Source organism: Mobula birostris, chromosome 3, assembly GCF_030028105.1.
Source record: "Mobula birostris isolate sMobBir1 chromosome 3, sMobBir1.hap1, whole genome shotgun sequence".
In the NCBI taxonomy this organism is placed as follows: domain Eukaryota; kingdom Metazoa; phylum Chordata; class Chondrichthyes; order Myliobatiformes; family Myliobatidae; genus Mobula; species Mobula birostris.
Genome location: NC_092372.1, coordinates 27,945,354 through 27,966,924, shown reverse-complemented (window position 1 = coordinate 27,966,924; position 21,571 = coordinate 27,945,354). Strand labels below are relative to the sequence as shown.

Sequence of the window (21,571 nt, the reverse complement as noted above, 5' to 3'; positions counted from 1 at the left end):
ATCTGCCTTTAATCCCTTCAATTTACCTAACACCACTTCCCTACTGACATGTATTTCCCTCAGTTCCTCCATCTCACTGGACCCTCTGTCCCCTACTATTTCCGGAAGATTATTTATGTCTTCCTTAGTGAAGACAGAACCAAAGTAATTATTCAGTTGGTCCGCCATGTCCTTGCTCCCCATAATCAATTCACCTGTTTCTGTCTGTAGGGGACCTACATTTGTCTTAACCAATCTTTTTCTTTTCACATATCTATAAAGGCTTTTACAGTCAGTTTTTATGTTCCCTGCCAGTTTTCTCTCATAATCTTTTTTCCCCTTCCTAATTAAGCCCTTTGGCCTCCTCTGCTGAACTCTGAATTTCTCCCAGTCCTCAGGTGAGCCACTTTTTCTGGCTAATTTGTATGCTTCTTCTTTGGAATTGATACTATCCCTAATTTCCCTTGTCAGCCATGGGTGCACTACCTTCCTTGATTTATTCTTTCGCCAAACTGGGATGAACAATTGTTGTAGTTCATCCATGCAATCTTTAAATGCTTGCCATTGCATATCCACCATCAACCCTTTAAGTGTCATTTGCCAGTCTATCTTAGCTAATTCACGTCTCATACCTTCAAAGTTACCCTTCTTTAAGTTCAGAACCTTTGTTTCTGAATTAACTATGTCACTGTCCATCTTAATGAGGAATTCCACCATATTATGGTCACTCTTACCCAAGGGGCCTCTCACGACAAGATTGCTAATTAACCCTTCCTCATTGCTCAATACCCAGTCTAGAATAGCCTGCTCTCTAGTTGGTTCCTCGACATGTTGGTTCAAAAAACCATCCCGCATACATTCCAAGAAATCCTCTTCCTCAGCACCCTTACCAATTAGGTTCACCCAATCTACATGTAGATTGAAGTCACCCATTATAACTGCTGTTCCTTTATTGCACATATTTCTAATTTCCTGTTTAATACCATCCCCAACCTCACTACTACTGTTAGGTGGCCTGTACACAACTCCCACCAGCGTTTTCCGCCCCTTAGTGACTACTCTTCCTCCTAGTTCTCCAAGGCTAAGACATTGGAGCAGATTCTGGCCATTCGGTCCATCTTGTCTGCAATGCAATTCCATCATGACTGATTTATTATCCATCTCAACCCCACGCTCCTGCCTTCTCTCTTATCCTTTGACGCCCTGACTAGTCAAGAACCTGTCAACCTCTGCCTTAAATGTCCCCAATGACTTGGCCTCCAAGGGCATCTGTGGCAATGGAGTCCACAGATTCACAACCCACTGGCTAAAGAAATTCCTTCTCATCTCTGTTCTAAACGGATGTCGTTGTATTCTGAGGTTGGCCCCTCTGGCCCTTTACCCCCCCAGCCCCAAACTATTCTCTTCTTAATATTTGCAAAAATGTAATGAATGCCATTTATGTAATATACAAATTGAGGCGACCTTATATTTCAGCATCTGACATAACTATCTACTTTTAACTGAGCAGTGGCAAGTCATTGCCACGTGAATGTTTCACGCTTACCTCTTTATCATTGCCTCGCAGATGATTGCATCGGTCCAGGAAGCAATGGCAGCCCATCAACCACTCCTTCTGAATTAAACTCTGGAAGCCAGTTATGGTCCTAAAATGTGGATCCATAATCACCTGCACCAGACTAGCTATTACACAGCACAGATCAGAGCAATTTTCTTCTGCATATTGGAAACAAAATAGGAACACACTTAAAATAGGTTTTCCAATTAGGAAAATCATTAGAACCAAAAAAATTGAAACAGTTCTGATTAAATAAATGAACAAAAAGGAATGGTTTCATGCCCTCTGCTTGATTACATTCTCTCTCAACTTGAAAAATGCTAATTTTTTAATTTTTCCAAAGGAATCAATATCATGCAAAGAATATTCAAATGTTTTCTCACCGACAAGCACCACAGATGTGTTCTTATGCTCCAGGCATTCGACGACATCCAAGGCCTTTTTCAGACATTGCCTGCAAAGGATAGAGTCTACACTCAGTGGCTACTTTAGTAGGTACACCTCACTAATGAAAGTATCTAAACAGCCAATCATATGGCAGAGATTCAATGCATAAAATCATGCAAACATGGTCAAGAGGCTCAGTTGTTCAGACCAAACATCAGAATGGGGAAGAGTGTGATCTAAGTAACTTTGACTGTGGAATAATTGTCAGTGCTAGACGAGGTGGTTTGAGTATCTCAGAAACTGATCTCCTGAGATTTTCATGCACAACAGTTCCAGATTACAGAAAATGGTATAAGAAACAAAAAACATACAGCGAGCAACATTTCTCTGGGTAAAAACATCTTGTTAACAAGAGAGGTCAGTGAGAATGGCCAGACTGGTGCAAGCTGACAAGGTGACAGTAACTCAAATAACCACGTATTACAACATCAGCGTGCCAAACAGCATCTCTGAATGCACATGTTGAACCTTGGAGTGGATGGGCTATGGCAGCAGAAGACAATGAATATTCAGTACAGGAGGTATATAATAAGGTGGCCTCATCTCAAACTGGAACAGACTGAGGAGGTTAAACAGAAAGTTGAAGCAAAGAAACAATCACGCAGCCACAATTCAAAGAGAATCTGCTTCTATCCTAGATGCAATGACTGAAAGATTACACTTGTCTGTAGTAATCAGTAGAACCTCCTGCCTTGGCTTAGCATTTCACTCTTCACCAGCTTTGTGCATCGAGATTAAGTGATGGGAATTTCCTCGATTTTATTATTAAATTTCTCATTATTAAGTGCACTCTTAAAAGCCCAAGTACACAATGTGTATTGTATACCTGATGGCCTATAATGATCCAGAATTAATTTATCATGAATGTTCCACAGTTTCTGTGAGAAGGAAGCAATAAATAATTCCTAATTATTAAAATTTAAATTAAGCAAAATTTATTTACTTTAAACATTACTACTCATGGACCTTTTATGAGGTTTTTATGTTGCAGATGAGGACATAGTATGTGAGTACTGCATTTTGGGAGAAAAGGTGTCTAGGATTATAAAGCTGCATCGCAGGTACATGGGGTGGGGTGATGTAGATGACATTTGGCCTGGAGAATTTCATCAATCAATGAATATAGGAGTTGGGAAGTTATACCGCAGTTATATAAGACATTGGTGAGGCAGCACGGAGTATTTTGTACAGTTTTGGTTGATCTATGACAGGAAAGAAGCTAGTGAGCTAGAAAGAGCACAGAAAAAAATTTGCCTGGAGCTGGGGTCTGAGTAGAGAGGTTGTGAAAGAAGAGGCTGTGTAGTCTAGGACTTTATTCACTGAAATATAGGAGACAGAGGTGTGAACTGACAGAGGTATACAAGATCATGAGGGGCATAGACAGGTGAAAACATGCAGTCTTTTTCCCAGTGCTATATAAAAAAAAGCATGGGTTTAAGACAATAGGTGAAAGGTTTAGAAGGGACATCAGGGCAGCTTCTCCACAGAGTGCTGGTTATGTGGTGGAAAGATTTTAAAGATTAGCTTTATTTGTCACATGTATATCGAAATATACAGTGAAATGTGTCATTTGTATTAAGGACCAACACAATCCAAGCATGTGCTGGGGCAGCCCACAAGCATCATCAGGCTTCTGACACCAACAGGCAATGCCCACAACTTATGAACCACGATCCATACGGTCACACACAGAGAACATACAAACCCCTTACAGACAGTAGCGGGAATTAAACACCGATTGCGGATCCCTGGTGCTGAAAATGCTAACTACTATGCTACCATGCCAGATGGATTGCTGGAGATAGTGGTTAAGGTGGGCACATTAGTAATGTCTAAAAACCATCAAGTACATGGTTAAGAGAGATTCAGAAGATGATGGTCTAAGTGCATTCATATGGGATTAGCTCTCTGGCAACACAGACAGGTTCGGCTGAAGGACTGTTTCCACACTCTAAGACTATGACCCGCTTCGCTAGTGGAGATTTTTAAACAAGTGTTTCAGTATGTTTACCCAAAAAATAACCAGCACGCAGATCATAATTTAAGAGTCATTTAGAAAAGATGCACAAACCTGATAATTTCCAACCAACTTGCATTCTCTATGGTGGACAGCCATTTAATGTCAGATTCCCAGAAATCTGCAGCATTATCTGGATAAGGATATTAACAACTAAATTACAGCTGAATGATATATAGATCAAAATATAATCAGATTGGTCAAAAGCTGTCTTCAAATAATTCTGTATATAAAACCATAAGATATAGGAGCAGAATTAGGTCATTTTGCCCATCGAGTCTGCTCTGCCATTTCATCATGGCTAATCCATTTCCCTTTCAGCTCCAATCTCCTGCCTTCTCCCCATTACCTTCATGCCCCGACTAATCAAGAATCTATCAACCTCTACCATCAATATACCCAACAACTTGGCCTCCACAGCTGCCTGTGGCAACAAATGTCACAGATTCACCATTCTCTGGCTAAATGAATTCCTCATCTGTTCTGAGGCTCTGTCCTCTGGTCACAGACTCTCCTGCCATAGGAAACTTCCTCTCCGCATCCACTCTATTGAGGCCTTTCAAAATTCGCGAGGTTTCAATGAGATCTCCACCCCCATTTTTCTGGATTCCAGTGAGAACAGTATCAAACACTCCTCACACAAGTCTTTCAATCCCAGAATCATTTTCGTGAACCTCCTTTGAACCCCGTCCAATGTCAGCACATCCTTTCTTAGATAATCGGCCCTATATTGCTCATAACACTCTGCCTTATCAGTGCCTCATAAAGCCTCAGCATTACATCCTTGCTTTTATATTCTAGTACTCTCGAAACGAATCCTAACTTCACATTTGCCTTCATCACCACCACCTCAACCTGCAAATTAACCTGTAGGGAATCCTGCAAGAGGACTCCCAAGTCTCTCTGCACCTCAGAATTTTGAATTTTCTCTCCATTTTATTGTTTTCCGAATTTGATAAAGATAAAAAATAGATGTACATACTACTGAAAGGGTCAATTTGTAAAGTAACTATATAGAGCCAGTTAGGTTTTTTTAAAAATAGAAGAAAACTGCTTATACAATACCACCAAGCATCCATTTTTATGGCTTCCCCCTACTTAAGTACAAAACATATTTAGAAACATTCATCCATGACAAAATCTTTTGATAAGAATCCACTTCTACACTTTGGAGAGAAACATTTCCTGATATCAAGCTGAATATATTTGACTTTCTAGAAGGATACAAACAAGCTTCAAGAACAAATGATATCTTAGATCACACAGTAAAAATTCAAATATAAATTTTCCTTAAAGGAACAATTAGATACCCTGAATTAAAATACCCTCATAAAATACCAACAAATTGATTCCTCATTTAAAAATCAAGAAATGTAGAATGATACCTTAATCCCGTCTACAATGGTCAGAAATTAAGTGTTTATTTGAAGAAAATTGAAGAAACAAGTGGTTTCAAACTCAAGATTATAAACAAAATCCATAATGAGCTGAATGCATCTAAACCAACTTATACGGTATATTGTTTCTATTTAATGTACAAAATTACCCATCAGAAACAGCTGTTTGAATCTACTGTACGAGGCTTGTATATCCTGCAGACTTGGGAGAGAGGTTGAAAGGACCTCTGTCCTAACTGTGTGATTCAAGGGATGTGTTTCTCCAAGAACATGAAGTAACCTAAAATATCCACAAGAGAATATCATATTAGTGTAAAAAGGAAGAGGCAGGATACATGGAATTGTATACAATTCTTACTATTTCTGTACATTTCTCTCATTCATTGTGCATGTAGTTTAGGGCAAAGAGCAATTCTGGGGCATGCTCTATCGATTCATTTTTAAAATATTACGGATTTTTCTTTAGGCAGACAAATTAGGAATTTTGAAGTTTCTTGAATCTGAAAGTTGATCTTCTAAAGTGACTTAAGAAGTCACTCTTAATACTAATCACCGGGACAGATCAATTATTTGATTAGCCCCAGGTATTGGATTCAACACCCATCCCCTACCAACTTCCTCTATAAGACCTGAACTGCATGACAACAATGTAGCAGAGACTGGGGAACTCAGGTTAGCAAGGTTATGAGGTGAATACCATCTGCAAGCAGAACTCAATTTCATGGACGATTTTATCTTACTCATCTATGGTAGGCAATACAAGAATTTCCAGCTGTGTAACGTGGAAGCAGGTTCACGGGTTTGATGAATGAGACAGAGGACACTGACTACAAATCAGCATATTAATCATTTATTTACAAACAGTAAAAGATTTGACCAAGCATCCAAATTCCCCCAAGTTAGACAAACAACAAAATTAAATATTCAACAAATAGATACCTAGCTAAGAGTGTGCTCAGGTCTTCTAAGACTGGAGCATATTTTCCCAATGGCTCTTCAGCACTGGTTGCCACCTCAGTGTAAAGAACCCCTAAGACAAAAGGAAATTGACCAAGTCTCCTACAGCTGCCACCCTTAACCCAGAGGTGTCAGAAACCAGACACCAGACCTCTCAAACATCAGGCTCTTGAACCAGAAGGGATAACTTCACTTGCCAGAACAAAGAAATGTTCCCACAACCTATGGACTCACTTTCAAGGACTTTTCATTTCATGTTCTCAATATGTATTTATTTATTTGGTTGTTTTTCTCTTGTGTATTTGCAGTTTGTTGTCTATTGCACATTGGCTGTTTGTCCTGTTGGGTGCAGTCTTTCATAGATTCTATTGTGTTTCTTTGATGTATGCCCACAAGAAAACAAACCTTAGGGTTCTATATGGTGACATACATGTACTTCGATAATAAATTTACTTTGAACTTCAGCATTTTGAATATAGAGAATTAAATTTGCAGAATTACTTATTTACAATGGTAGCAAATCTTAAGTAGCAGAACCTCTTAATATTTATTAGTTTTTTTTTGTTTCAAAAGCTTTTGAGTACAAATTGCAGACACCAATATATACCCCATTATTTGTCGATGTTAAGGAATGGCTGCATGAATATATAACTGACCAGAAAGTTAAGAAACAAAACAGATCTGTCCCTGAACTGTGCACTGAGTGGCAGGGAGGGACATATCTTTCACAATGTGCTAATAGCAGGAACATTCACCTGTTGCCTTTCCCTAGGTAGTTTCAATGGGACAGAGAAGGTCCCGCACCCAGTGATTGGTTTTCCTGCAAGTAACAGGGCACTGCAAGAACTGCTGACTTCCAAATGACTGACATTTTGCAGAAATAAAGCTTAAAATCTTGAATTCTATTTTCCATGTAATTAATTAGAAAACTGCATACAAAAGAGATTAGTAACAAGTGGTCATATTAAAGAATAGCAGGATGTCAGGTCATACTACAAGACCTTAGCATGACTGATTAGAAAAACTTATTCCGGTGTCAATTCAACATTGAGAAAACACATCGTTGTATTCAACAAACTCAAAATTGTTCATGTTATCAGTACTTTATTTTGTTCAGACCCATTTTGTAAGTAAGTCATGAAAATCATCTACAAGCCATAGCAGTTTACATTGCCCCAAATAGGAGTAAAAATAAAAAAGTTCCAACTGCAAAAGATATCCATTTGAATTTGAAATTCAGCTACATGCACATTACTAACAAGACTCAACCACAGTGTAGCACACACAAAATTCTGGAGGAACTCAGCAGGTCAGGCAGTACCCATGAAGAGGAATAAACAATTGTTGCTTTGAGCTAAGACCCTTCATCAGGGTTGGATAGGCTGGGGTGGGGGTGGGAAGAAACCAGAATAAGAAGGTGGGGGTGGGAGTGGAAGCCAACTATCAACCACCAACCTGTCAATCCAGCCTTTGTCCATTTGTGAAGTGCTGTCATCAGCAGTTTCAGGAATAGCTGCCATCTTCATTAATGCACAACCACTGGAGTGAGACCAGCACCAAAGCTGTGCCGATATAAGAAAGAACAACTCATTTATTAAATCAATTTTTAAAACAAAACATTGATGCAAGACAAAACTGGTTCACTCTCATATCTAAAATAGTAAAGTCTGAAATTTTAGGACTAAGTTTACAGGAGTACAGAAGTATGGCCCATGCCTCCTCTAAGAGCAAGACATCAAGCTGAAGATAAGCAGTTGCAACACAGGCAGGAATGCTTCAATACAAATTGGCAGGGGTCAAAAAGAATATGCCTAATTCCTTCAGCTTCCTGAGAAGCTTCCTTGCTCATGGCAAAGTGTTTGCTGCCTTTCCCTACTGATTGCATCCATTGGGCAGTACACAGGGAGGTGCTGAGTCCTAGGTCTAGGAGTTTGGGGATGAGTGCTTGGAATTACAGTATAGCCAATAAACAATAGTCCACGTGGGAGTCTTTATTATCTAAATGCTCCAGAGAAATACCTTAAAATATTGATTCTAGCAGCCTTTTCTTCTTAAGATCTTAAACATTCCACACTTCAAGAGTTTATAGCTTAGTTTCTCAAATTCCTCCTCAGAGTTTTAACATTTGAAAATTCAAGGTAGTTTAATATCATTTTCAGTACACAAGTGTCAAGGAGAACAAAATAATTGTTACTCTAGATCAGACACAGCACGAGAAAACACAATAAGACAATGAACTCAATAAATATGAACATCTAAGATAGCCTATATACAGTATAGATTGACTGTATGTCCATAAAGTGACACTAAGCACAGGAGAGTCTGTGCATAAGGTGACTGGCAGAAAATGATCAAATAGTGATAGTGAGTTACTGGGTGGAGGTATTGATCAGCCTTTACTTGCGGGGGGCGGTGGGGAAGCAACTACTTTTGAGTCCAGTGGTCCTGGCGTGGGTGCTATGTAGCTTCTTTCCTGATGGGAGTGGGACAAACAGTCCATGAGGAGGGTGGGTGAGATCCTTCATCATGTTACTGGCACTTTTCCCACACCTTTCTGCATACGTGTCCTTGATGGCGGGTAGGCCGCTGCCAGTGAAGTGTTGAGTAGTTTTGATTATGCGTTGCAGTGCCTTCCTGTCCACCACAGTGCAGATTCCATACCACAGTGATGCAGCAAGTCAGGATGCTCTTCACTGCGTATTGTGGAAGGAAGCAAATATAGATGTGCGTAGTCCAGCTATTATGGGTCCCCGTAAATCTTTCCCAAGGGGTAGTACCCCAAGCAGCTTTAATTCTTAGCAGGGCATTGTGAAGATATGACACAATTTCTAGATACAAAAGACCTACATTTCAAAAGCTTATGATCATTTTCATTTGTGACCATGGCAATTTAATGTTGTATGTAATCGATTTCCACTTCCTTTTAATACAGCCTTCGCTTCTATTTTGTCACTCTTCAAAATAATTTCTACCCCAAAGTGGCACTGTATTTACCATTTGCCGCAAAAAATTATCCCAGTTGTTTATCTTGTAATTAATTCCTCCTTGTAATTAGAAAGCTTGCATTTGCCTTGCTTACGAAGTCCCCGATCTTTGTTTTTGCCAACTATTTGACTGGTGGCTTTCTATCTCATCATTCAAGTTTTGCGTCGGGGCTGCATCAATATTTCAAATGCTGGATATAACACTGGTGGAAACCCTTTAATTAGTTGTCACTCTATTCTTTCTTTCTAGTCTTCTCCTGTAGAACCAATTTCCTAACCAGATCATTAATTTGCCTTCAATTTCATTAGATCCAACTTTAGCTGAAAGTACTTAAGACATGGATCATAGGAGTATAGCATAGGAAGGGGCCCTTCATCCCACAATATCCGTACCAAACACAATGCTTAATGAAATTAAATGTCTTTTGCCAGTCAATGATCCATATCCTTCTATTCTCTAAAATACAATTGGCAATCTAACAGCTTCCTAAATGTCGCTATCATATCTGCCTCCACCTCTATGCCTATCTGAGTAACATACTTGTTCCACAAGGTCCCTCCATTACCATAAATGCATGGCCTCTACTACTTGACATTTTACCCTAGGAAAAAGATTCTGACTGTCTTGGTACTTTTTTCAATGCCTTTAGTTTGTTTGTTATGTGCTGCATCTTTTGACATGGGTGATCATGGTCTTGATTGTTCTTGGCAAGTTTTTTCCCTTCAGAAGTGACTTACCATTGCCTCCTTCTGGGCAGAGTCTTCACAAGCCGGGTGACCCCCAAACATTATTAACACTCTTCAGAGATTGCCTGCCTGGTGTCAGTGGTCGCGTAAACAGGACTTGTGATATGCACCAACTGCTCATATGACCATCCATCTCCTACTTCCATGACTTGACGTGATCCTGATCGGGTGGGGGGGGGGGGGGTGCGTAAGCAGGTGTTACACCTTTCCCAAGGGCGACATGCAGGCTAGCGGAGGGTAGGAGTGCCTTACAGCACCTTTGGTACAGATGTATCTCCACTTCACCACTCATATTTGCCTTCAGTATGTCCAAATAAACAGTATTCATAGTCTGCTTGCAAGGTGAAGCAACAGAGTTTGTTTTCTGAGAAACTGGTGGTCACTGCAAGATTAGAAAGAGTGAAGAATTCATTTTCTTGTCACACACAAAAGGCCGGAGGAACTCAGCAGATCAAGCAGCATCAAGTAAACAGGTGACGTTTCATGCTGTGATCTTTCATCAGGACTGGAAACAAAGGAGAAAACAGAAGAAAGTGTGGTGGGGAGGGGGAGTTAGGGGAAGGAGTGCAAGCTGGTAGGTGAAAATTGACACCAGGTGAGGGGGAAGGTTTATGGGTGGAGGAAGGGTGATGGAATGAGAAATTGGGAGTGATATGTGGGAAAGGTAAAGGGCTGAAGGAGGAATCTGACAGGAAATGAGAGTGGACCATGGCAGAAAGGGAGCAACATGGCATTAGAGGGAGGTAATAGACAGGTGAGTAAAAGGGGCAAGAGGGGAGCCAGAACCGGAAACTGAAAAGGAGAGGAGGGAGGAAGGAGAAACTACCCTAAGGTTAGAGGAATTAATTTTCATGCTGTCAGGTTGGAGGTGACCCAGACAGAATAAAGTGTTGCTCTTCCAGTCAGAGAGTGGCGTTCTCATGGCAGTAGAGGAGGCCATAGACTGGCACGTGGGAATGGGAATGACAAGCAGAATTAAAAATGAGTGGCCACTGAGAAGTCCCACCCGTTGTGGTGGAGCGAGAAAAGGTGCTCAGTAAAGCGATCCCACAATTTACATCAGGTCTCACTGATGTAGAAGAGACTGCACTGAGAGCACTGGGTACAGTAGAAGACCCCAACAGACTTTCAGGAGAATTGTTGTCTCATCTGGACAGATTGTTTGGGGCCCTGAATGGAAGGGAGGGAGGAGGTGAATGGGCAAGTGTTGCACATCCTGCCTGCAGGGATAATTGCTAGGAGGGAGATCAGTGGTGAGGGAATCACATAGAAAACAATCTGTGCAGAAAGCTGGGAGTGGGCGGGGGTGGGGGGGGTGGAGAGAGAGACAAGGAGAATATATGCTTATTGGTAGGATCCCGTTAAAGAAGATGGATGTTACAAAGAACGGTGTGCTGGATGTGGAGACGTGTGGAATGATAGATAAGGATGAGGGAAACTTTACCCATTATAGTGGTGGGAAAATGGGGTGAGGTTGGATGTCCAGGAAGTGTGGTTGAGGGCAGCATCGATGGTAGTATGGAAACCCTGTTCTTGGAGGAAGGACATCTCAGATGTTCTGGAACGCAAAGTATCATCTTGAAAATAGATGTGGTGTGACGTAGGAACTGATAGAAGGGAATGGTATTTTTTTAAAAAAGAAGTGCCAAGGTGCGAAGTATAGTGAAAATATCGGAGATTCAGTAGGTTTAGGTTTATAAAAGATATCAAGGGAGACAGGGAGACAGGGAGACAGGGAGACAGGGAGACAGGGAGACAGGGAGACAGGGAGACAGGGAGACAGGGAGACAGGGAGACAGGGAGACAGGGAGACAGGGAGACAGGGAGACAGGGAGACAGGGAGACAGGGAGACAGGGAGACAGGGAGACAGGGAGACAGGGAGACAGGAAAACAGATCAAGAAAAGGGAAAGGTCAGAGATGCACCAAGTACATTTGAGGGCAGGGTGGAAGTTGTAGGCGAAGTTGGTGAAATTGACGAGCTCAGTATGGGTGCTTGAAGCAGCACCAATGCAGTCGTCAATGTAGCACGGAAAGAGTTGAGGAATAGGCTTGGAACATGGACTGTTCCACATTACTATTGTCTTATGAAACTTATCGAAAATCCCATTTACAAGTTGTGTGCTACTCTCTGGCAATACATTGAAGTTTTGTTTTTAAAAGAAATGGATCTAATATCGTGGATTTCTCTAGAAGCTCTAATGCACAAGTTGCATGGATATAAAAATAGGTATCAATGGATTAAACCACAGTTTAAACTGAATCCTCCGATGATCTCAAATATACTGTCTCACTTACAGCCCTGCAAAGAAAGTGTGTGAAATGCTATGACTATTTTATTCATTATGTACAATTACAGTATAGGCACTCCATTTTTATTCACCATTTGAAACTACAATTGTGGTCCGGTGCCTGAAGTGAATGTCTAATTTCAAGTTCAAATTCATTATCATCTGGACTATGATGCACCCTCAAACAGAACACAAGACAAAATATTACCACAAATAAGTTAATCGAATACAATTCAAAATGCATGCAGTGCACAGCAACTTCTGAATTAAACATGTTGGGAGATTCCATGTGAAATTACAAAGTACATGGCAGTTACCCAGAAGACCTGACAGGTTCTTATTTTACTATATTAACAACACCCATGGGAAGAGATGAGAAAGCAACATGTTAAGTATCTTTATACCATTTATGGGTTGTCTGAATAGACGGTTAATTATCATGATTAAGGACATAGAACAGAACAGAACAGTACACCACAGGGCAGGAACAGACCCTTCAGCTCACAATATCTGTGCCGAGCATGATGCCAAACTATACCAATTCCTTATGCCCGCATGTGATCCATATACCTCCACATTCATATACCCATCTAAAAGATTCTTAAACGCCACTATTGTAAGGGGGTTTCGATTTTTATGTTACTGCGGAGGCTAATTAAAATGGCGTTTTTGTTATGTTAATCTGGGGAATGCGGCTTTGTTGTGCTTTAACGCTGAGAAAGTTTGCGCTAGCAGCTTATTGTGGTTTAGAGGGTGATAAGAGGGTGCTATTAACCAATTGGGATAGTTGTTATGGTTTTGGTGTATTTGAAGATACTGTATGCGCGGGGTTTTGGGGCAGAAGGCGGGAGAGCGAGACAGAGGATGGACCAGGTGCTGTGAGTCCGCTAACGGGGTCGGACCCCGAGCGGGACGTTCGGCGAGGAGACGGAGACGGACTCGTGTGGAGCGTCTGGTCGACCACCGTTGTTGGTCCCAGGCGGCCGGTCAAGGTGGTCCGAGGGGTCACAGGGTGAAGAAGAAGGTCCTTGAGCTCCAACAGTTTTTGTGCACGAAGAGATTGAACTTTGATAAGTGTGGCGCCTTTTATTTTCCTTTTATATTTTATTCTCTTTTAATTATATAGTTCCAGTAATATCTATAAACTGTAAATCATTTAATTGCATCTGGTGTAATGTCTGTTATTTGGGCGGGGTGGGGTACCTCACACAGCATCCACACAAACGAATTACCCAGTTTGGCGGGGCCGAGGCTGTTTCCCTAGACGACAGCGAGCCGAGCGACCCTGAGGGTGGCCAGGGGGGCTACATTGTGGGGGCTTTGTCCGGGATGCTTGAGTCTGTTGGTATGCTGTGTGGGTGCCCTGTTTAAATCTGTAATGTGTGTCTCTGTGGGTTATTTGCTGTTGATTGCTGTATGCGTTGTGGGTGCGGTCTTTGTTCGAGTTCAGACTAGCATTGACGAGTTAGAGGTGGCACTCGGGGCTGTCCATGCAGTTGGGAGAGAGAGGAAAGAGTGGTCTGATTTGGAGGTAGAGTCTGCGAATAAATGTTCTAGCTCTGGCAGGCTCCGCCTGGCACTGGGGATAGTGTCCACCCCAGGAGGGGCGGAGACGTGTGAGATGTGGGCGGAGCGGATCTCTCAGTTGTTAGATGAGTGGCAGTGCTTGGTTGAGGGAGAGCGACAGGGATTGGTTGAAAGTTTGAGTGGGCGGGCTGGTGACGGTGTTAGAGCTGTCAGGTTCACTTACACCGGAGTGACAGCTGTCAGTTATTTGAAAGAGGGGGGAAAGTTTTCAGTGTGTCTTCTCTGGCGAGGAGGGCGGCTAAATTGCTTGTAGTGCCAGGGGGATCATTTCAGGGGATCAGTTCTTCAGCTGATCAGAGAGGTGTCGGGAAACTTAGTGGAGGCCCAGTGGGGGAACGGCCTGCAGTCTCTGGGGAAGCACGTTCCTAGCAATGTACCACTGAACTTCCGCAAGGAAAAGACCCTATTCCTGAAGGCTTAGAGGGGCCACGCCCCAGGGTGTCGTTATGGATAGAGGGAAGCGATGCTAAACCTATCCTCGACCCCGGCGCACAGATCAAGTTGTTGTACAGTTCGTTTTACAACTGGTGTCTGAAGCATTTATCCTTGACAACCACAAGGGCACCGGAGACTTTGGGTACCAGTGCAGGTAATTATCCAGAAGACGATGATTGGTTAATGACCCTGGAGTTCATGGAGGCATTTTCTGGGCACCCAGCGTGTCGAGTTGCTTCTGAGGACGTGTGTAGCAGCCTTGAGCCGGTACCGAATTTAAACGAGACCCAGCGGTGGTACGGCTTGGGGAAAGTAGCTGAGGGTGAGACCCTCTTAGTAGATGCTCCGAACCACCACGAGGGAGGGGAGTTGACCGCTGAAGACACCTCAGTGAGAGAGAGGTCGCGGCAACTGGACCCTGGCGGCGTGGAAGATGAAGGCAGTGTGTGTGTGGATGATGCGACGTGGTTTAATGTGCTGCATCTGAGGGGTGGATGTTGCCAGATCCTGAGGAGTGCGGCTGTTGAGCCGAAGATGGCCTTTACTAGTTCCCTAGGATTCTTCCGATCCAAAAAGATGCCCAAGGGCATATCCGGAGCCCCTGCATCCTTCCCGCGGGGCATGAGGAAAACCATGGGGGAAGTGAAGGTGTGTGGAGTTTTGACGTATGTGAATGACTGCCTAGAGCTTGGATTCGCCTGGGGGGACTATGAGGCGAGGCGAGTGGCTGAGCCCGGGCGACCGAAGCGAAGTGTCAAATGTGGAGGAGTTTTTGGCTGGAGGAGTTTGGTACAATGTGAGGAAAATGACCCGACATACCAGTTGAACTTCCTGGTGTTGGGACAGACGGTGGTGGACCGGGGGATGGAAACCCAGGTCGTCAATCTGAATGAGACACAGGGAAGAGAGGGGATTTGCACCGCACTGCGGTCATATACTGACGAATTAATCCAGCAAGAAGAAACAATGACCCACCTTCGAAGGGATCAGCAGAAACTCAAGACGTCCATTCAGAACAGATTGGAAGAGTTACAAGTTGGGGAAGATCAAGGAAGTGTTCTGACTAAGGTCAACAGAAAACCGAGAGCCCAGGGAGGGGAGTTTGACTACACTCCCGAGGAGGTAAAGAAATGGAGGACAGATCTCGGAAAAGGGAGGCGGACGCTTGAAAGGAACCTGAAGATGACTATCGCGAGTTTAAATGAAGTGGAAAAACTGAAAGTTGACCTGGAAGACGCCCTCAGGAAGAAACAACCGGAGGCTGAACATCCTTTAACTGCTGCTTTTCAGGTCAGGGTGGAAGAAGCTGGTGGGGTAACTGCGTCCCAGATTGAGATGGCCAGGAACCCTGAGTCAGAACTGCTGAGGCTGTGGCGAGAGTTGAAGGAGTCCCCGAAGAAGCTGACGTCTCGACTGCAGGAGGCTGAAGGGGTAGCCCAGCTAAATGTTTCAGTTTGGAGAAACTCAAACAGCAGCTACCAATCGAAGGAATGAGGAAGAATACGGATTCGAAGGATGATGTGCTGCACATGTGGTACATGCTGCCTTTCGCTAACTTCCCCGTGATTGAGGAAGAGACCTTTGGCCCTTCTCCCACTGAGTCAGGTGTAGTGGGGAGGGCTAGCTGTGGGCAGTCTGAGTTACGGCAGGATCAGGAAGGAGGAGAGGCGGGGCCCCAGACACGGGACAGGGGGCTCCGAGCTGTAGTGGTGGCCTGAGTGAGAGAGGAGTTGGCAAGCAGGCCCGAGGTATCCCTAGTAGTGTCTGAGCCTTGTGGGTTTAGGTGAGGGGGTACGGAGGTCTCAGAGGGTTCAGAAGCTCCCAGATAGGTTGGCCTATTTAGCGACCGTGGGACGGGAGTAAGGTCCACTGTTTGGGGAGCACTGTCACTGTGTGTATCTGTGTATGTGTGTGTTGTGTGTCTGTAGGACTGGGTGGCGAGTTATTTAGAAGTCATGAGGACATGACTTTATTTGGTGGGGGGAGAGTGTAAGGGGGTTTCGATTTTTATGTTACTGCGGAGGCTAATTAAAATGGCGTTTTTGTTATGTTAATCTGGGGAATGCGGCTTTGTTGTGCTTTAACACTGAGAAAGTTTGCGCTAGCAGCTTATTGTGGTTTAGAGGGTGATAAGAGGGTGCTATTAACCAATTGGGATAGTTGTTGTGGTTTTGGTATATTTGAAGATACTGTATGCGCGGGGTTTTGGGGCAGAAGGCGGGAGAGCGAGACAGAGGATGGACCAGGTGCTGTGAGTCCGCTAACGGGGTCGGACCCCGAGCGGGACGTTCGGCGAGGAGACGGAGACGGACTCGTGTGGAGCGTCTGGTCGACCACCGTTGTTGGTCCCAGGCGGCCGGTCGAGGTGGTCCGAGGGGTCACAGGGTGAAGAAGAAGGTCCTTGAGCTCCAACGGTTTTTGTGCACGAAGAGATTGAACTTTAATAAGTGTGGCGCCTTTTATTTTCCTTTTATATTTTATTCTCTTTTAATTATATAGTTCCAGTAATATCTATAAACTGTAAATCATTTAATTGCATCTGGTGTAATGTCTGTTATTTGGGCGGGGTGGGGTACCTCACACAGCATCCACACAAACGAATTACCCAGTTTGGCGGGGCCGAGGCTGTTTCCCTAGACGACAGCGAGCCGAGCGACCCTGAGGGTGGCCAGGGGGGCTACACTATCATATCAGCTTCCACAACAACCCTAGCAACACGTTCCAGGCATCTACCATTACTCTTTAAAACAAAAACTTGCCCCACACATCCCCTGAACACCATCTCCCTTTCACCTTAAGAACCTCTAGTATTTGAAATATCTTTGCTGGGGGAAAGACAACTGACCATCTACTTTACCCAGACCTCTGAAATTTTACTGAACTTCCACCAGGGCATGCCACAGCTTCTGACACATCATTGAGAAACAATCCATGTTTATCCAACTTCTCCTGATAGCTAATGTCCTCTACTCCAGGCAGTATCCTGGCAACCCTCTTCCGAAGCCTCTACAAGGCCTCCTCATCCTTCCTGTGATGGGACAAACAGAACTCCAAGTGTGGGCTAACCATGAGTTTTATACAACAAGCAGCATGACTTCCTGACCCATAAATTCCATGCTCCTAGCAACAAATGTAAGCATGCTATATGCTTTCCTTACAACCCTATCTACTTGTGTATCTACTCAGGATAATATGGACTTGGGCCCCAAGTTGAAAATCTATTTTCTTAATTAGCCAAAGCTGACATTGGAAATTCTTAATTTCCAAAGAGCACAGAAAACAAAAGTTTATATTTTCAAGAAGCCAGTTTTTGCAATAGATCTCAGCAGTGACATGTAAGCCTCTGACACAGCCAAATGCAATGCCCCAGAATCGTTTCGTTTGAAACCATGCCCAATGATAAAGCATTGCCTAATGATGTTAAGCTTGCAACCAAATCATGCATGCAGCTGAACTCAAACTTAAGAATCTCAAATTTTCTCTCTAAATCACAAAAACCACTGATCACATTTGTAGATTAAATACTTATTTATCCAGAAACTGACAAATTGATGGTATAGTGGGAAAGGAATTTCAAACGGGATTGAGCATAGAACAGGCCTTTCGGCCCTTGATGTTGCGCTGACCTTTTCACCTGCGCCACCATCAATCTAGGACTATATGGGTTGTCCAGGGAGGGGCAGCACCTCTGGTGAAAGGACTTGACGTGCCCCACCCCTCAGGACAGCTCATCCACCTTTGGTCCTCACCTGGCACTCAGCTCTCACCTGTGGCTTCAAATAGTTGCTTGAATGCGACAGCGGACATACCCTGGAATACCGCTTCAAATAGGCGGGCTAAACCAGGTGAGGCTTGCCTCAAAAGCCAGTGACATAGGCATATGCTTATCCTTGCATGCAAAAACCAGCTCTGGTGCACTGGGCGGATGAGATCACTGGTGTGATCCAAATGCCAGGTAGGTGGTTCTGCAGCGCTCCGAGGAGAGCCAAGGGCCCAGCGAGGCATGGACGACATCAAGACCATCCACTGCAACCATGGAGATCTCCAGTTGTGAAGATCACTCTTACCACTGGAATAGAGCTTCTGAAGTAAAGAGAATGGAACTGGCCCAGAGCAGCAGTGGCTCTTCCCACTTTAACAGCTTTCCTGCACAGGCTCCTCGTCATCATCAGGACAGACGGAAACTTAACTCGTCCCTCTATTTTTCTTTTGTGTAGGTACCCAGATTGGTGCCAGTGTTAAACATCAGCTTACGGCAAAACTTCATTTTTACATTATCATTGATATTATAAGGGGCCTTTGACCTGGCAATATCAAGTCAATTCATTAATGACTACCCAAGATGGAGACTGCAAAGGCAAGAGCATTTTGGTGTAATTTTTGGTATATAGATGGGCCAACAAATTATTAGATATACATCAGAGCAGCCTTTCATTGTACTATTATTAAATCTAAAGCACTACATACAGAAAGTAACCCATTTCTACTCACAGGAGGACTTGGGGTAGCTTAATCAAAATTCATATTTAAGTGTGGGGTGGGAGGAAAGAAATAAACAGATTGATTACCTCCAAAACAAACAACTCAAGTTTTGCTTCTGGCCACTGCCATCACGAAAACTATAACTCTTTATTGTGGCAAATCGTTTCAAGACAATGAAACAGCATCAAAAAGAAGGCAATCCGACAATAAGAAATGAAGGATGTTGGGAAAATAAAAAAAGGGAGAGGACTTAAGGCTAAGAAAACGAAAAGTAAATTGGTGGCATGATTTAAAAAAAACATTAAACAAGGGGAATTCAGCAATACGAGAAGGATAGCTGAGTTATTTGAAAATAAAGATGCAAGTCTTGAAATGACCAAACTGACTGCCAATGGCAGTGTCGACAGCGTACACCACGATCGATGCTGCTATGCTCAATGGTATCCAAGCAACCATGTAACTCTCCGATTTGTTGCAACATTGTACTGTTTTACTGATGAGGTGCTCTGCAGACTACAAAATCCTGTAAATGCAACAAAATAGGTTCTAACAAGGTAATTCTTCATAGGCTTTGTAGACTCGCAAGGGTCCTTACCATTAACCAAGGGGGCTGTGCACCCCAGGTTGGGAACCCCTGCTTAAAGACAGACAATCAAAGCATGTACAGAACAGATTGTAAATAGAAGGCAATAGTACTGGTGGCACAGAGTAAAGGGAGGGAGTAAAATTTAAAAGAGAAAAAAAAATCAAACTTACAGGTATTCCTTTTCCTTTGTACTTCTTTATATCATCATCAGTGATAGATGAAGGAACAACAAAGAACTGTGGAAGTCTGCATATTCAAACAAAGCAGATTTTGAAAATACTAGACATAGTCACTGAATAATAAACTTGTTGCATTTTATTCAAGATCCTTATGTTCATTATGTTGGAAATATGCCAAGTTGAAGTTCAACACGATGATACCACATTGTCCTAAAATAAAGTCGGATGATTGCATAGCATATTGCAACCCCAGCACTTCTCAATTAACCATTTAAACTCTGCACTCTTTTTTTTTTAAATTATGCTTTTCACCTTCCTTTAAGCCTCCAACAATTTCTGATTTGATGGGGGAAGATGTCAATACTTTAAATTTAATGCAAAACCATTGCTCTCAATGTCAGCAACCCATTCAAGAAATGCTGGCAATTACTTAACGGCAATCTCTAATTATCCTTGATGTGTGAACTTACCTTCAAAATCTGCAGTTATCCTGATGGGCAATCTTCATTTTTAGATGAATTCCATTACTGTTTTGTAGTTGTTAATTCTTGAGCACTCACATTAAACACCCAAAGTTTGACTGTGTCTGTCAGATCTCCACTATTTCTGTGGATTTCTATTGCCTTCGAGCTTTCTCATTCTTCCTCTATCCAAGGTTCTACCTACTGTAAGGTCACTATGGTCTTGACATTTGACAAAAACAGTGGCATCTTAAACTTGGTAACTTATTTTAAGCAGTGGGTCAACAAGTATTTACGTGGATTAATATACATGAAGGATATGTGTCATTTGCATCAAAACAGCAAGAATTGTGCTGGGCAGTCCACAAGTGTCTGGCACCAACACAGCATGCCCACAACTAACTGCAAGTCTTTGGTAATGTGGAGGAAGCTGGAGCATCTGGAGGAAACCCATACGGTCATGGGGAGGATGTACAAATCATGCCAAATTACGCTATCATACCACCCAAATTTTTAGTCTGTCTGCCACAGCTAGTGCAGGGCTCATAACTAAATATGGAGGAAATGCAGATGAGGAACAGTGTACATGTTGGAATTTCATCACAGCTGTCTTTTTTTTTTAAAAACTAAAGGTCTACTTCAGCAAGTCTTTTTAAGTTATACAAATAACATAACATGTTGATGACATTTGCAGTAATTTCAAAATACTAGGAAACCATAGACTGCTTTGGCAGTTCAATTGGATCATGTGCTTGGGACATAAAATTACAACAAATCTATTTTTGCATATAATGCATTTAGCTACCATATTTAAAGATTTAGAAATACAATCTTTAAAGAGTCCAAAATGTCGAATTTAGGCAGCGAAGGAAACAAACTACATATCCCAGTATGAAAACTAATGACAACACAATACAGGTACAAAAGATCAAGTACTGAAGGCAGAGCAGATGGGAGTGACACAGTAACGTAGTGGTTAGCTCAACACTTTACAGTAACATTGATTGGGTTCAATTCCCGCCGCTGCCTGCAAGGAGTTTGTACGTTTTCCCCGTGACCACATGGGTTTCCTCTGTGCGTACCTGTTGTAGGTTCATTAATCGGTCATTGTAAACAGTCCCGTGATTAAGCTAGGATTAGAGCAGTGGATTGCTGGACGGGACTATATTAGCACTGCATCTCAATAAAACAAAACATGAAGGGCAATTATCAGGTGGTCAGGTAGCATTTGTGAACAGAGAAATAATTATTGTCCCTGGTCAACTGATACTTCATCAGAAGTGAGAAAACACACGTTTTACTTTGTTGGGAGGGGGAGGGTAGGCAGAGAAAGCACAGAAGATAACTCCAATCAGGTGGAGACCAAGATCCCAATTAGCATCCATGGATCCCTTGCTTAATAGTATTGGTTCATTGCATAAAAAAAGATTGGGAACCCCTGCATTAACCCATCCCTAACACACTT

At 42.8% G+C, this 21,571-nt stretch overlaps 1 protein-coding gene across 2 annotated transcripts in view; it reads right to left on the bottom strand.

Moving 5' to 3' along the window:
* The window catches only part of mtmr12 (myotubularin related protein 12), a 101,305-nt gene that overhangs the window by 15,378 nt on the left and 64,356 nt on the right, over window positions 1-21,571 (bottom strand). For both annotated transcript variants that reach the window (XM_072252375.1, XM_072252376.1), the window contains exons 8-13: window positions 19,637-19,712; window positions 7,811-7,917; window positions 5,548-5,678; window positions 4,056-4,134; window positions 1,921-1,991; window positions 1,526-1,695 (exon numbers count right to left, since the gene is read on the bottom strand). In XM_072252375.1, coding sequence (XP_072108476.1) covers window positions 1,526-1,695; window positions 1,921-1,991; window positions 4,056-4,134; window positions 5,548-5,678; window positions 7,811-7,917; window positions 19,637-19,712 — 634 coding nt within the window. The remainder of the gene's footprint in view (window positions 1-1,525; window positions 1,696-1,920; window positions 1,992-4,055; window positions 4,135-5,547; window positions 5,679-7,810; window positions 7,918-19,636; window positions 19,713-21,571) is intronic.